This window comes from Saccostrea cucullata, unplaced genomic scaffold, assembly GCF_032062105.1.
Source record: "Saccostrea cucullata isolate Sc308-1 unplaced genomic scaffold, CSIRO_AGI_Scuc_v1 ctg16426, whole genome shotgun sequence".
NCBI lineage: Eukaryota > Metazoa > Mollusca > Bivalvia > Ostreida > Ostreidae > Saccostrea > Saccostrea cuccullata.
Genome location: NW_026941001.1, coordinates 1115 through 12807, shown reverse-complemented (window position 1 = coordinate 12807; position 11693 = coordinate 1115). Strand labels below are relative to the sequence as shown.

The window sequence follows — 11693 nt, the reverse complement described above, 5'->3', positions numbered from 1 at the left end:
GAAAACGCCTCGAACGCTGTAAAAATACCCATACCTGGTAATAAGGTTACAGCATCGGTTCGAAGATGTGTACAAGTGAAGTGAAATACACCCTGAATTCCATTTACTGAAATATGCATCACAAAAAAGAAATAAACTCCGTAAAAGCTCAATAGTAAACGCACTGTCATTACTCCGTACATACAAGCACGTCGATACACCTAGTCCGTGCTTATCAGATTTTGGTCAGGGAAAATATCACAAGTGGAAAGAGAAGTTATTTGGTATTTGCGCGGCTGAAGAGGGGGGGGGGGTTATAACTGATGTTCATAAGCTATAATTGTGAATTGTGTATCTACATGTAGTTCTAATATACATTATTTACAAAGTCATGTATATAGTCTGCAGTTGGTTTGCGTCGCAAAATTCATTTGTCAATTATAACTGATATTTGTAGTACTAATTTCAAATCTAGTAATTTGATGTACGGCAATTATTTACTTCAAATCTTAAAAGCAATTAACCAGAATAATTTTTTTATGTGTACATAGTTCTTTACGTTCTTTAACACACAAACACACGAAGAAATGCCATCCCCTGTTCAGATTAACATTTAGGCATTTGATTTTTTAGGCGGGGGGGGGGGGGGTGAAAAATAATTGACATGACCGTTACATAAATATTCTTGGAAGACGGACATCTCTGCCAAATTAAATTTTGAAAATTTTATTTTAAATTTGTCACTCCGACCACAATGTATGTGCATTTTGAGGTATGTATAAATGTTTTATAAATATGGTGTTATAGAGAGGCTTTCGAGATTTCAGTATCCCTGCCTGATAAGTCAAGCTACTTTTTTATATTTAAAAATAATTTCTGTAGGAGTATTTAGGAGATAATTCTAAAAGCTAAGGTAGGGAGTCTTGACACTGGTTGAATACGGATAATTTTTATTTACTAATTGTATATTGAACTAACTCTCTCTTTTCTCTCTCCCCCTCTCTCTCTCTCTCACTCTGTAACCATCTCTTAGGGCAATAATAGGTATAAGATCATACGCACTTTGTGCTGTCCATTTATTAAGCCTTAGGACAGATCAAGGGTTTTTTTCACGCGGGATTTCGAAACTTCATAAATTGAAAAAATAATTTTAATTTGAACGAGAAGTTAATCCGAACGGCCAAATTGAAAAGAGAAACTAGAGGTATTGTGAGAAATGAGCTCACTAAATGATACCCTCGCCGCCCATATGGTTATAATGGCAAAGTACAAAAAGTTGTAATTGATGGCTTTTCATCAAACCATGAGACAGTAAATGCTGGTGTTCCCCAGGGTTCTGTTTTGGGACCTTTTCTCTTTCTCCTATACATAAATGATATTTGTGATGATTTAGCAAACAATATACGTCTTTTTGCGGATGACACCTCTTTATATGCTATTATAGAAAAAGAAGCCACAAACGTAGCACAGTCGCTTACAAGTGATCTAGACCTAATTGATAAATGGTCAAAAAAAAAATGGCTTGTTGACTTTAATCCAAACAAAACTGTAAATGTTGATTTTACCCGCAAAAATATAAAATATCCGCCTATTACATTTGGTCATCATGGCCCATCCATTATTCAAAATGCATCTCATATCCACCTAGGATTACATTTTCAAAGTGATGCTACCTGGACTTCGCATATACAATTAATTCATGAAAAAGCTACAAAACGACTAAATATCCTCAGAATGCTTAAGTATAAGGTGAAAAGAAAAACACTTATTAAGATATATTTTGCATTTATTAGACCTGTTTTAGAATATTCTGATGTTGTTTGGGACAATTGTTCTGAAAAAGATGCAAACTTTTAGAAGATATCCAAGTTGAAGCAGGTAGAATTATTACTGGATTAAGATCAAATTCCTCTAGATCAAAATTGTATGATGAATTAGGGTGGGATCTTTTACAAACTAGGAGGAATATTCATAAATTGCTACTATTATATAAAATCATAAATGGCTATTCACCTAAATATTTAACGGACTTGATTGAACCTTTTCGTCCTACAAACCACCCCTATAATCTTAGAAATAATGATGCAGAATTCAAAATTCCTTCTATTAGAACTACATCATATATGGAAAGTTTCTTCCCATCAAGTATTAAATTATGGAATGATTTGCCTGATTATATCAGAAATGCCCCTGGAATATCTTCATTTAAAAGTCTTTTAAATTCTTATTATTGTAAAAAAGGTAAAGAATTTTATCATTTTGGAATAAGAAAGTACAATATAATACATTGCCAATTGCTAAATAATGCAAGTAATTTAAAGGCAGACTTATATTACCAATTTTTATCAGAAACACCAATGTGTGAATACTGTATTGACTCTATTGAAGATGCTTATCATTATTTTTTTACTTGTCCAAAATATAACTCTCCAAGAAATGTACTTTTCCAAACAATTAAAAATATAATTGATTGTGATCAAACTCATGAACTTGATTTACTTTTGTATGGTAGTCCCAATCATGGACTAAATATTAATACTCAGATATTTGAAGCAGTACATGCTTTCATCGCAGCAACCAAACGTTTTATTTGATTGTAATGTATCTTACTCATGCCAACACTTTATAACCGGTACATGTATTTCATTGTAAATTTTTTTTCTCTCTTTCTACTTTTTTTTCTCTTTTGTTTTTGTTCTTTTGTTTTTGTTACTATGTTTGTCTATTTATTTTTATATCTATTTACATGTATTGTGTGTTCATTTTGACCTTGTAGGGAGAGGGCTAAAATAGGCTTTGCCTGCTGCCCAATCCCATTCACTTATGTGAATAAAATTTTGTATAAATAAAAAAAAATGACAAAGTACATATTTTCGGAAGGAAATTGAAAGTGGGGGGGGGGGGGGGGCTAAGTGCAAAGATTTTTTTATACATTCAAAAAATCTGACAAGCTTAAAAAAGGGGGAAAATGTCCTTTTCCTAAACACAAATATCCTAATTCGTGTGGGGGAAAGGGGGTTGGGTAGGTTTGAACTTCAGTAACAAAATTTTTCTCCAAACACCAACAATTTTCTCTTTTTTAACATATACTGCGAATTGTCTGTAAAAAGCTGGGGGGGGGTAAACCTACGAAGCAATATTCAATGTCTATACTAAGTATATATTTGTAAAAAATATATTGAAAAAAAAAACGGTTACGACACTTCAATGCTGAACCTGGACAACAAACAAGAGAATTATCAAAAAGCTATAGGTAGAATGTGGAATTCTCACGGGGGGTTCCCTCTCTCTTTTTATCTGCTTTTTCTAGTAATCATTAATTATTTATGTCTAGAAATTTAATTCACATTTAATTCTATTTTCATTATCATTGTACCACAGAATCAAACTCGTTTAGTATACCCCTTGCAACAAGTTGCGTGAGGTATAATGTTTTGGACCCATCAGTCAGCCCATTTTTTTTTTGTCAGCGCAACTTCTTATAAACTAATGCACAGAGTTTTGTTGAACTATGCTGATATTCAGAGGAGTCAATGTGTCTGTATTTGTATATCACAAGGAAATTCTGAAATCTTTATTTTTTCGGGAATGTCCGCACTTTTACATTTAGATTTTGGCCATATCTTGAATATAAAAAATGAGCAGTTTGTCAGCACAATTCCTCATAAACCGGTGCATACAATTTCGTCAAACTTAGCAGATAATTAGGACACAATGTGTATAGATGTGCATTTTACAAGAAAATTACGATTCCTTTATTTTTTCTGTGAATTTCAGCACTTCGACTTATGTGGGAGCGTGGGGTATGTGAATTTGCTCACTTTTTCTTTCATTGAGCATAGAATTATAAATTACTTTAAATCAAATTATATTAGGTCTAATAAAGCCAATATACAGTATTTATTTGATCATAAAGAAATCCGATCTGTTTCAGACGTTTTTCTTAAGATATTTATATGAGAGTGTTATGCATGTTTTATTACCCCCCCCCCCTTTCACAGGAAAATATCTTCATATCTTCAAAAGTTGAATTATTCGTAATAATGCATGCTTTAATATAAATTTAATGAAGTAAAACCATGTTTTAAAAAAAATTATTTACACCATTTACAGACAAGAGTAATTTTTATTCTTGAAAAAAAATTTATTTGCATTTTCTTCAGTCAACCCCACGGCGCTTTCAACCTTTGATATTTTCCCTGACCAAATAAATTGATCGGCATGGGCCACGTGTGTCCAAGCAGTTTTTTACTGTTGAGTTAGCAATGGATTACATGATTTATGAGATGCATTTTTCAATAAAAGTAAAATAGGATAATTCTTTCGACATGTGCACATCCCTGTAACGATAGCAGTATTCAGGTAAATATTTCTATCACTGCGTTTGACGCGTTTTCTCGACTGACTTGCATGGAATTTTTGCTCTTCTTGAATATTTTCCGTGTAAGTGTATTTTCTATATTGCAGCAAATGCATTCAAAAATAATTTAATTCTCGGTATAGTTCTAGTTTTTCATGAATTTTTACTTTTCAAACATGTACTGTATATTGGTCAGTTTATGGACTTTTTAAAACTTTGCTATCGGAGATGTGCACATGTCGACAGCCAGGATAGAAAATCACTGAAGTGAAACAGTTCTAAAAGGCTATATATAGCAGGTACAGGTGGCCAAAAATGTTCGATTTAATATGGCGGAATCGAGGAAATATGGCGGACAAAGGCGTACAGGAATGTAGTAAGTTGTACAAAGATGAAAACTGATGCCTTTTTAAGAGTTCATGTCAGCTTTAAGTTGATATTTGAGCACGCAATATTTATCTGGCAATTTTGTAACAATTACCAATAATTCTTATCAAGTTTAGAATTCGGAGATTAGGAAAGCCACAACATTCTGATTATCAGTTTTGTAATTTCGAAGAGTCTTTGAACATTGCACTGGTTTGTTGTAGTTTTGAGGATAGAATCGTTCTGTAGGAATTGCTTGCAAACACTTGACTATAGTTCCTAACCAATAGTTTCTGTGTACTTTTTAGCATCAATATTACCATTGATAAATGTTAGAGTAACTAGTCCACTCCAGCAGATAGGCCACGACCGGAACATATGCATCTTGACATACCCTCGCCTCCATATCTCTAAAATACACAGACGCGATTATTTTCTCCATTTACTCCAATGATCTTTTCTTTAATAAACAGCATAAAATTAACACAATTTCAACGACTTTTAACTTTCCAATGCCGTTTCCTTTCCACTAGTATTTTTAAGTTTACAGCTTTGATACGTGTTTTTTTTCTAGCAACATATCTGTGTTATTTAATTCGAAATAAGGTCTTTTACAAAGATACTTTTGAAACAAAGTTTTCATGAAAATGGTCTGAAATGTCACAATTTTAAGAGTTTTGGCATTATGCGTTCTGTCTATATACTTTGAATTTGATCTTATATTTTTCAAAATCTTGATAACGCGCAGGTATGTGAAGAAAGCATATTAGTCATTTCTCGGAAATTTTAGACTTTTTAAAGAAAATTAAGTTTGATAATTTACCAAATACTCTGATAAATGTAAACTGTTATTAACTATTGCAGACAGATTGAAGAGTGTCTACAGCAAAGACATGCATCACAGCCACAGGATCACGTGACTTCTATAAATAGTGAAATTTCCCTTAATAAAAAAGCTAACGGAACAACACTACCTCGGAGTTTAATAATTTCTTTGAGTAAATAATATAGTTGAAAAACATCTATTTTTCCTAAAATGTGCTGCTAGGATCTCACAGTCCTGTCACTGAAATAATCATTTCTCACATTTGCATGAAACCCTACCCAATGTTTTGAATTTTATGCATATGACCGAGATTTTTTGTAAAACCATGCTCAACTCGGGATTCTAGCAGCACTTTCCAGGTTTATCATAAGGCAAACTTTCCATCTATATCTTATCTTTTGAAATTTCCAGCTTATTGTTCTGTTGCATTATTTTTGTCACGAACGACGGAGGAAAGGCCGACCGGTATACATATACAGCCGACTGTCTTTGAAAGAGTATGTTTACATGTTTCTATTCATTTTCTATAGTTAAATTACATCTATATAAATACTAATATAACGAAAAGTTTTGTTATACGATTGAATCATCTCCCCTACTATGACGTCATAATGTAGCACTGATTTAGTCAAGGTAGAATATTTTGTATGCTTCCTTATCACCCCTGCGCGTTCATCTTTCCTATTATCTGTTTTCCTTTCCCATTCTGTGTTTCATAAATCAAATGACGTATTTTATTGCGTCGAAATCATAATGATATCTAACTCAAACACAAGCCGATATTTAATACATTTTTCTTCATTGTTTTATTACATGTATTATTATTTAAGTGCAAAGCGATAGAAGTAATATGTGTTAATTCGTGCTATCTGGACGAATAATTAATAGCTTTGTCAACAACATGCGTTTATTCAATACACATACAACATAATAATTCATACATCGAACCCGACCCGAATTCCGAACCCGTTCCAAATATAGTATATAGGATTTCATCAACATCCCCTTTTCTTTAGAAAATTTGTCAAAATTTCTTTCAAAACATCAAATTTCATAAACAAGTAAACTTTCATCATTTTACACACATAAAATGAATAATGCACTCATCTAGCACAAAATGTCACTGAAATGTTCAGTATCCGACCTATAGACACAAAATGATCAATTGCAATTTACATGTACACAATGACTAGAAAATCAAACGACTAAATGACTAAATATCTTAATACAAAGTCCATTAACCAGTAATATAGTCTTTCAGATAAGCTGGTTTTCTCCTTTCGCGCACAGGTCTTCCTTCACGGATCAGTTCACTTGGCGTTGGTACGGTAAGTTCAACGAACGGTGTTTCTGGTGCGCTTACGCTAACGGTAGAGGTCGGATTGTTCACTGGCTTAGAGTCTGTTACAATGTTTCTCTGTATGCCGCCTGAATTATCATCTGGGACTGAACGCATCGGTGAGCGGTCACGACTGTAGAAATTGACTGCGGTAGGTCGCACATGAATTCTGTTTCTACGATAAGTGGTTCCATTCTGGTCCTTGACGATGTATGTCCTTGGTCCAAGAATGCCATTAATTTCCCCGAGTCTCCAGTTGCGTCCCTCTAGATGCTGGAAGAATACTGCTTGACCAACGTCCAATTCACTCTGCTCGCGAGACATCCTGTCAAACGATTTCTTTACTGTCTGTCTGCATTGATTCCTCTTCTTGATGAATGCATCAGTATCTGGTTTCTCGAGTTTCTGTGGAAAATATGGAATCATGCCACGCACTTTCCTGTTAAACATAATTTCTGCAGGACTCATACCAGTATCCTGTTTTGGTGTATTTCTTTGCTTGAGAATTGCTTGGTACGGTAAGTTCAACGGACGGTGTTTCTGGTGCGCTTACGCTAACGGTAGAGGTCGGATTGTTCACTGGCTTAGAGTCTGTTACAATGTTTCTTTGTATGCCGCCTGAATTATCATCTGGGACTGAACGCATCGGTGAGCGGTCACGACTGTAGAAATTGACTGCGGTAGGTCGCACATGAATTCTGTTTCTACGATAAGTGGTTCCATTCTGGTCCTTGACGATGTATGTCCTTGGTCCAAGAATGCCATTAATTTCCCCGAGTCTCCAGTTGCGTCCCTCTAGATGCTGGAAGAATACTGCTTGACCAACGTCCAATTCACTCTACTCGCGAGACATCCTGTCAAACGATTTCTTTACTGTCTGTCTGCGTTGATTCCTCTTCTTGATGAATGCATCAGTTTCTGGTTTCTCGAGTTTCTGTGGAAAATGTGGAATCATGCCACGCACTTTCCTGTTAAACATAATTTCTGCAGGACTCATACCAGTATCCTGTTTTGGTGTATTTCTTTGCTTGAGAATTGCTTCATAAGGATCAGTCTTCTCAACTTCACATTTCCTTAACAATGTCTTCATGATTTTAACAGCTGACTCGGCCTTGCCATTGGCTTGTTGATGCATCGGCGATGATGTCATGTGAGTGATACCCCACTTCTTTGCAAAATCTTGGAATTCTTGGCTTACAAACTGTGGTCCTCCATCAGACATGATTACATTTGGAATTCCAAATCGAGCAAATTGTTTCTTGAGTAAAGCTATTACTCTGGAGCTTGTCAAAGATGTAAGCAAATCAATTTCGATGAAACTTGAGAAATAGTCAACTGCAATCAAATAATGCTTTCCATTCAGCTCAAACAGGTCAAGTCCTATTTTCTGCCATGGAGTAGATCCTTCTGCATGCTGCATCAATGGAATATTTTGGTTCTTTGGTTTACTTTCTTGACATATTGAACAACAATCGGCCAACTGCTTGATATCTGATTTCATTCCAGGCCAAAATATTGTTCCTCTTGCCCTCCCCAGCATGCTATCAGATCCAAAGTGAGCCTTGTGAAGTCTGGCCTTCATTTCATTTCTCAAAGATTTAGGGATAATCACAGCTTCCCCTTTGAGCATAAGTCCATCACTAAATGATATAGTGTCTCGGAAGTCAAAGTAATGGCGAATTCTCTGTGGCATTTCAAGTTTCTGCTCCGGTCATCCGTTCATCACGGCTTCCTTGAGAATTGCATTTCCTCGTCAATCTCTGTTGCTTCCTTTATTTCACTTAGGCGAGCATCAGGAATATCACATGGTTCGTCACTCTTCAAAGCCATGATTCTAAGTCTTTCATTAACATTACCCTCCTCACTCTTCAGATATGCGCGACTCAAAGTATCTACTATTGTAAGGTTAGTTCCCTTGACATATACAAAGTCAAAATCATACCGGTTCCATCTCATCATGATGTCCTGTAGTCGCTTCGGTGAAATTGCAAGAGGTTTCTTCAGGATGGCCTCTAATGGTTTATGGTCATTCTGTATCGTCACATTACGGCCATATGTATACTGGTCAAAACGTTCCAGACCGTATAACACTGACAACGCTTCTTTCTCGATCTGCGCCCAGTTTCTCTCGGACACTGTCAGTGATCTAGATGCATACTCCACCGGTCTACCTTCCTGCAGGAGAACTGCACCAATGCCGTCTTTACTACTGTCCACTTGTACTACTACTTCCTTTCCAGGGTCAAAGTACGCTAGTACAGGAGTTTCTGTCAGCATCTTCTTGATTCTCTGAAATGCTGCTTCACAGTCTTTAGACCAATGCCATGCCTTATCTTTGCGAGTGAGTTCTCTGAGTGGCTCCATTATGGTAGATAGGTCTGGAAGGAACTTTGCCATGTACTGGACCATGCCACACAGTCTCTTGATTCCTGTTACATCAGTAGGAGGTTGCATTTCATTGATGGCTTTTACTTTCTTGTCATCAATTTTCACTCCATCTCTGGAAATAACATGTCCATGAAATGAGATTTCTTTCAGTCCAATCTCTTGTTTTTCTTTGTTCAAGATGATGTGTTTCTCCTCACATCTCTCCAACACTTTTCTCAGTTTTAAATCATGGTCTTGCTCAGCTTCTCCGTCATTCTCTCCACCGCCCGCTATGACGATATCGTCCACCACGCTGAAAACACCTGTCATGTTTCCAAATACTTCGTCCAGTTTCCTCTGGAATATTTCACTTGATACCTTTAGTCCGAAAGGTAATCTCGCCCATCTATACCTTCCAAAAGGAGTTATCATTGTCGTTAATCTGCTGGATTCCTCGTCCAACTTCACATGCCAAAAAGCCTCTTTGACGTCAAGTTATGTGAAGGTTCTGGCCTTACTGAGCTGTGGTAGAATGTCATCAAGAACAGGTAAGCGATAATGTTCTCTCATCAATGCTGTGTTGAGTGCTTGTGGGTCAATACACAATCTTAGCTTGCCGTTGGCTTTACGAGCAATAGCCATCTGGCTGACCTATGGAGTAGGCTCTGTGATCGGAATAAGTACTCCTCTATCTTCAAGCTTCTGAAGTTCCTCACGTACCAAACTCTGAAGTGCGATAGGGATCTTCCTGCAGGGAAGAGTTTTGGGTTTCACGTTTGGGTCGACATGTAGATGCGCTGTTCCCAAATCACCTAAGTCACTGCTTGAAACACTGGCTATGAATTTCTCATTATTTATGGTAATCAACTTCAATTTCTGCACTGCTTCAAGTCCAAGTAAACATGTGTAATGGTTTGGAACAACAATGAATCTGAGTTGATACTTCTCATTTGTACGTGGATTGACGACTGTCAGATCTGCTTCACCAAGCGGTTTCATGTTTGTCTTGTTCCACATGTTCAAGTGGATTTTAGTGGGCTTGCATTGCTCCTTGCGGACATAACGCTGAGAGATTGTATTCACATCTGCGGCGCTATCGAGTTGAAATCTAATGTCACACTCATTGATACGCATTATTGCAGTCACTTCTTTGCCACCAGAACTTACGGCTTTTAACCATTGGTCCTCGTTGAATTCTTCTTCCTGACAGACTGAATGTATCTTCTTACACTTTGCTTTGAAGTGATTCCTTCCCCCACATTGTTCACAGCACTTTCCCCATGCTGGACACTTTTGTTTTCCTGGTTCGTGTTTGTACCCACAGAATTCACAGTCCTTTTTCTTATACGGAGTTTGTTTAGTCTTTGGAATTTCCTTCTTTTTCTCTGTCTTCTGTTTACTGTGCATGTACTTGTCAGATTTGTGTAGCTTGTTCACTTTCAGAGTGGTTTCACGTAGTTCCTTCACTTGTCTGTTCGATTGTTCATACGCCCTACATACTTGTATAGTTCTGTCGAGTGTGAGTTTGTCCTCTCTGAGTAGAAGTTCCTGTAACTTTCCAGTGACCGTGAACACTATTTTGTCTCTCATCATTCTTTCAGGTTCTTTAAAGTTGCAAGATGCTGCACGGGTCTTCAGGTCTGTGAGAAAACTGTCAAATGGATCTTGGTATGGGAGCTTCCAAAATCTGTGTGATTCAAGTACCTCATTTGATCTGGGGTTACAATAAGATTGTAATTTCTCAAACAGTTTTTCAGGGTCATTCTCGTCGTTAACATTGTCCCATTTGAATTGGTCATAAATTTCTACCACGTGGGGGCCTCCAACTGAGTATAATGGCTACCTGCACTTCTTTGGCCTTCTCTAGGCCACCGGAAGCTGCGAGATACACCTCGACCTGTCTTTTTCATTTCTTGTAATTTTCTGACACATTTCCTGTTGTTAATTCTAACTCAGGCGGTAATCGAAAAGGGCAGTTATATACCTGCACTGGGGTTGGTTCTGCTTCGCCCATGTTTCGTATATGCAAAATGGCGGATGCACGTGGTTGCACAAAAAGTCAAACTTTACTGGTACAAATATCAGTTAGAAATAATCAAAGTCACCTTTTGCCTGCTTATATGGAGCGTTGAGACGTTTTCAGAGTCCACGCACCGCTGCATCCATGTTAATTCGTGCTATCTGGACGAATAATTAATAGCTTTGTCAACAACATGCGTTTATTCAATACACATACAACATAATAATACATACATCGAACCCGACCCGAATTCCGAACCCGTTCCAAATATAGTATATAGCATTTCATCAACAATATGTACATATGTATTAAGTTTCGACGTTTTTAAACGGAAACGGGGATGCCATTGTTTTAAAATTGTAAGAGGACAAGCCATTTAAAAAAAACTCCATTGACCGGTCAATCCAATGGTGTGAAAAATTTAATGTATGAAGAA

General features: G+C 36.7%; 2 protein-coding genes across 2 annotated transcripts; both read right to left on the bottom strand.

Moving 5' to 3' along the window:
- Window positions 1-7708: 7708 nt before the first annotated feature.
- On the bottom strand, window positions 7709-8563 carry LOC134256908 (uncharacterized protein K02A2.6-like). The gene has a single exon (XM_062739586.1). The coding sequence runs from the start codon at window positions 8561-8563 to the stop codon at window positions 7709-7711; it is 855 nt and encodes a 284-aa protein (XP_062595570.1).
- Window positions 8564-9888: 1325 nt separating this feature from the next.
- On the bottom strand, window positions 9889-11251 carry LOC134256907 (uncharacterized). The gene is made up of 2 exons (XM_062739585.1): window positions 11166-11251; window positions 9889-10951 (listed from the first exon to the last, which is right to left on the bottom strand). Exons 1-2 carry the CDS (start codon window positions 11249-11251, stop codon window positions 9889-9891), a joined length of 1149 nt encoding a protein of 382 aa, XP_062595569.1.
- Between the last annotated feature and the right edge of the window lie 442 nt (window positions 11252-11693).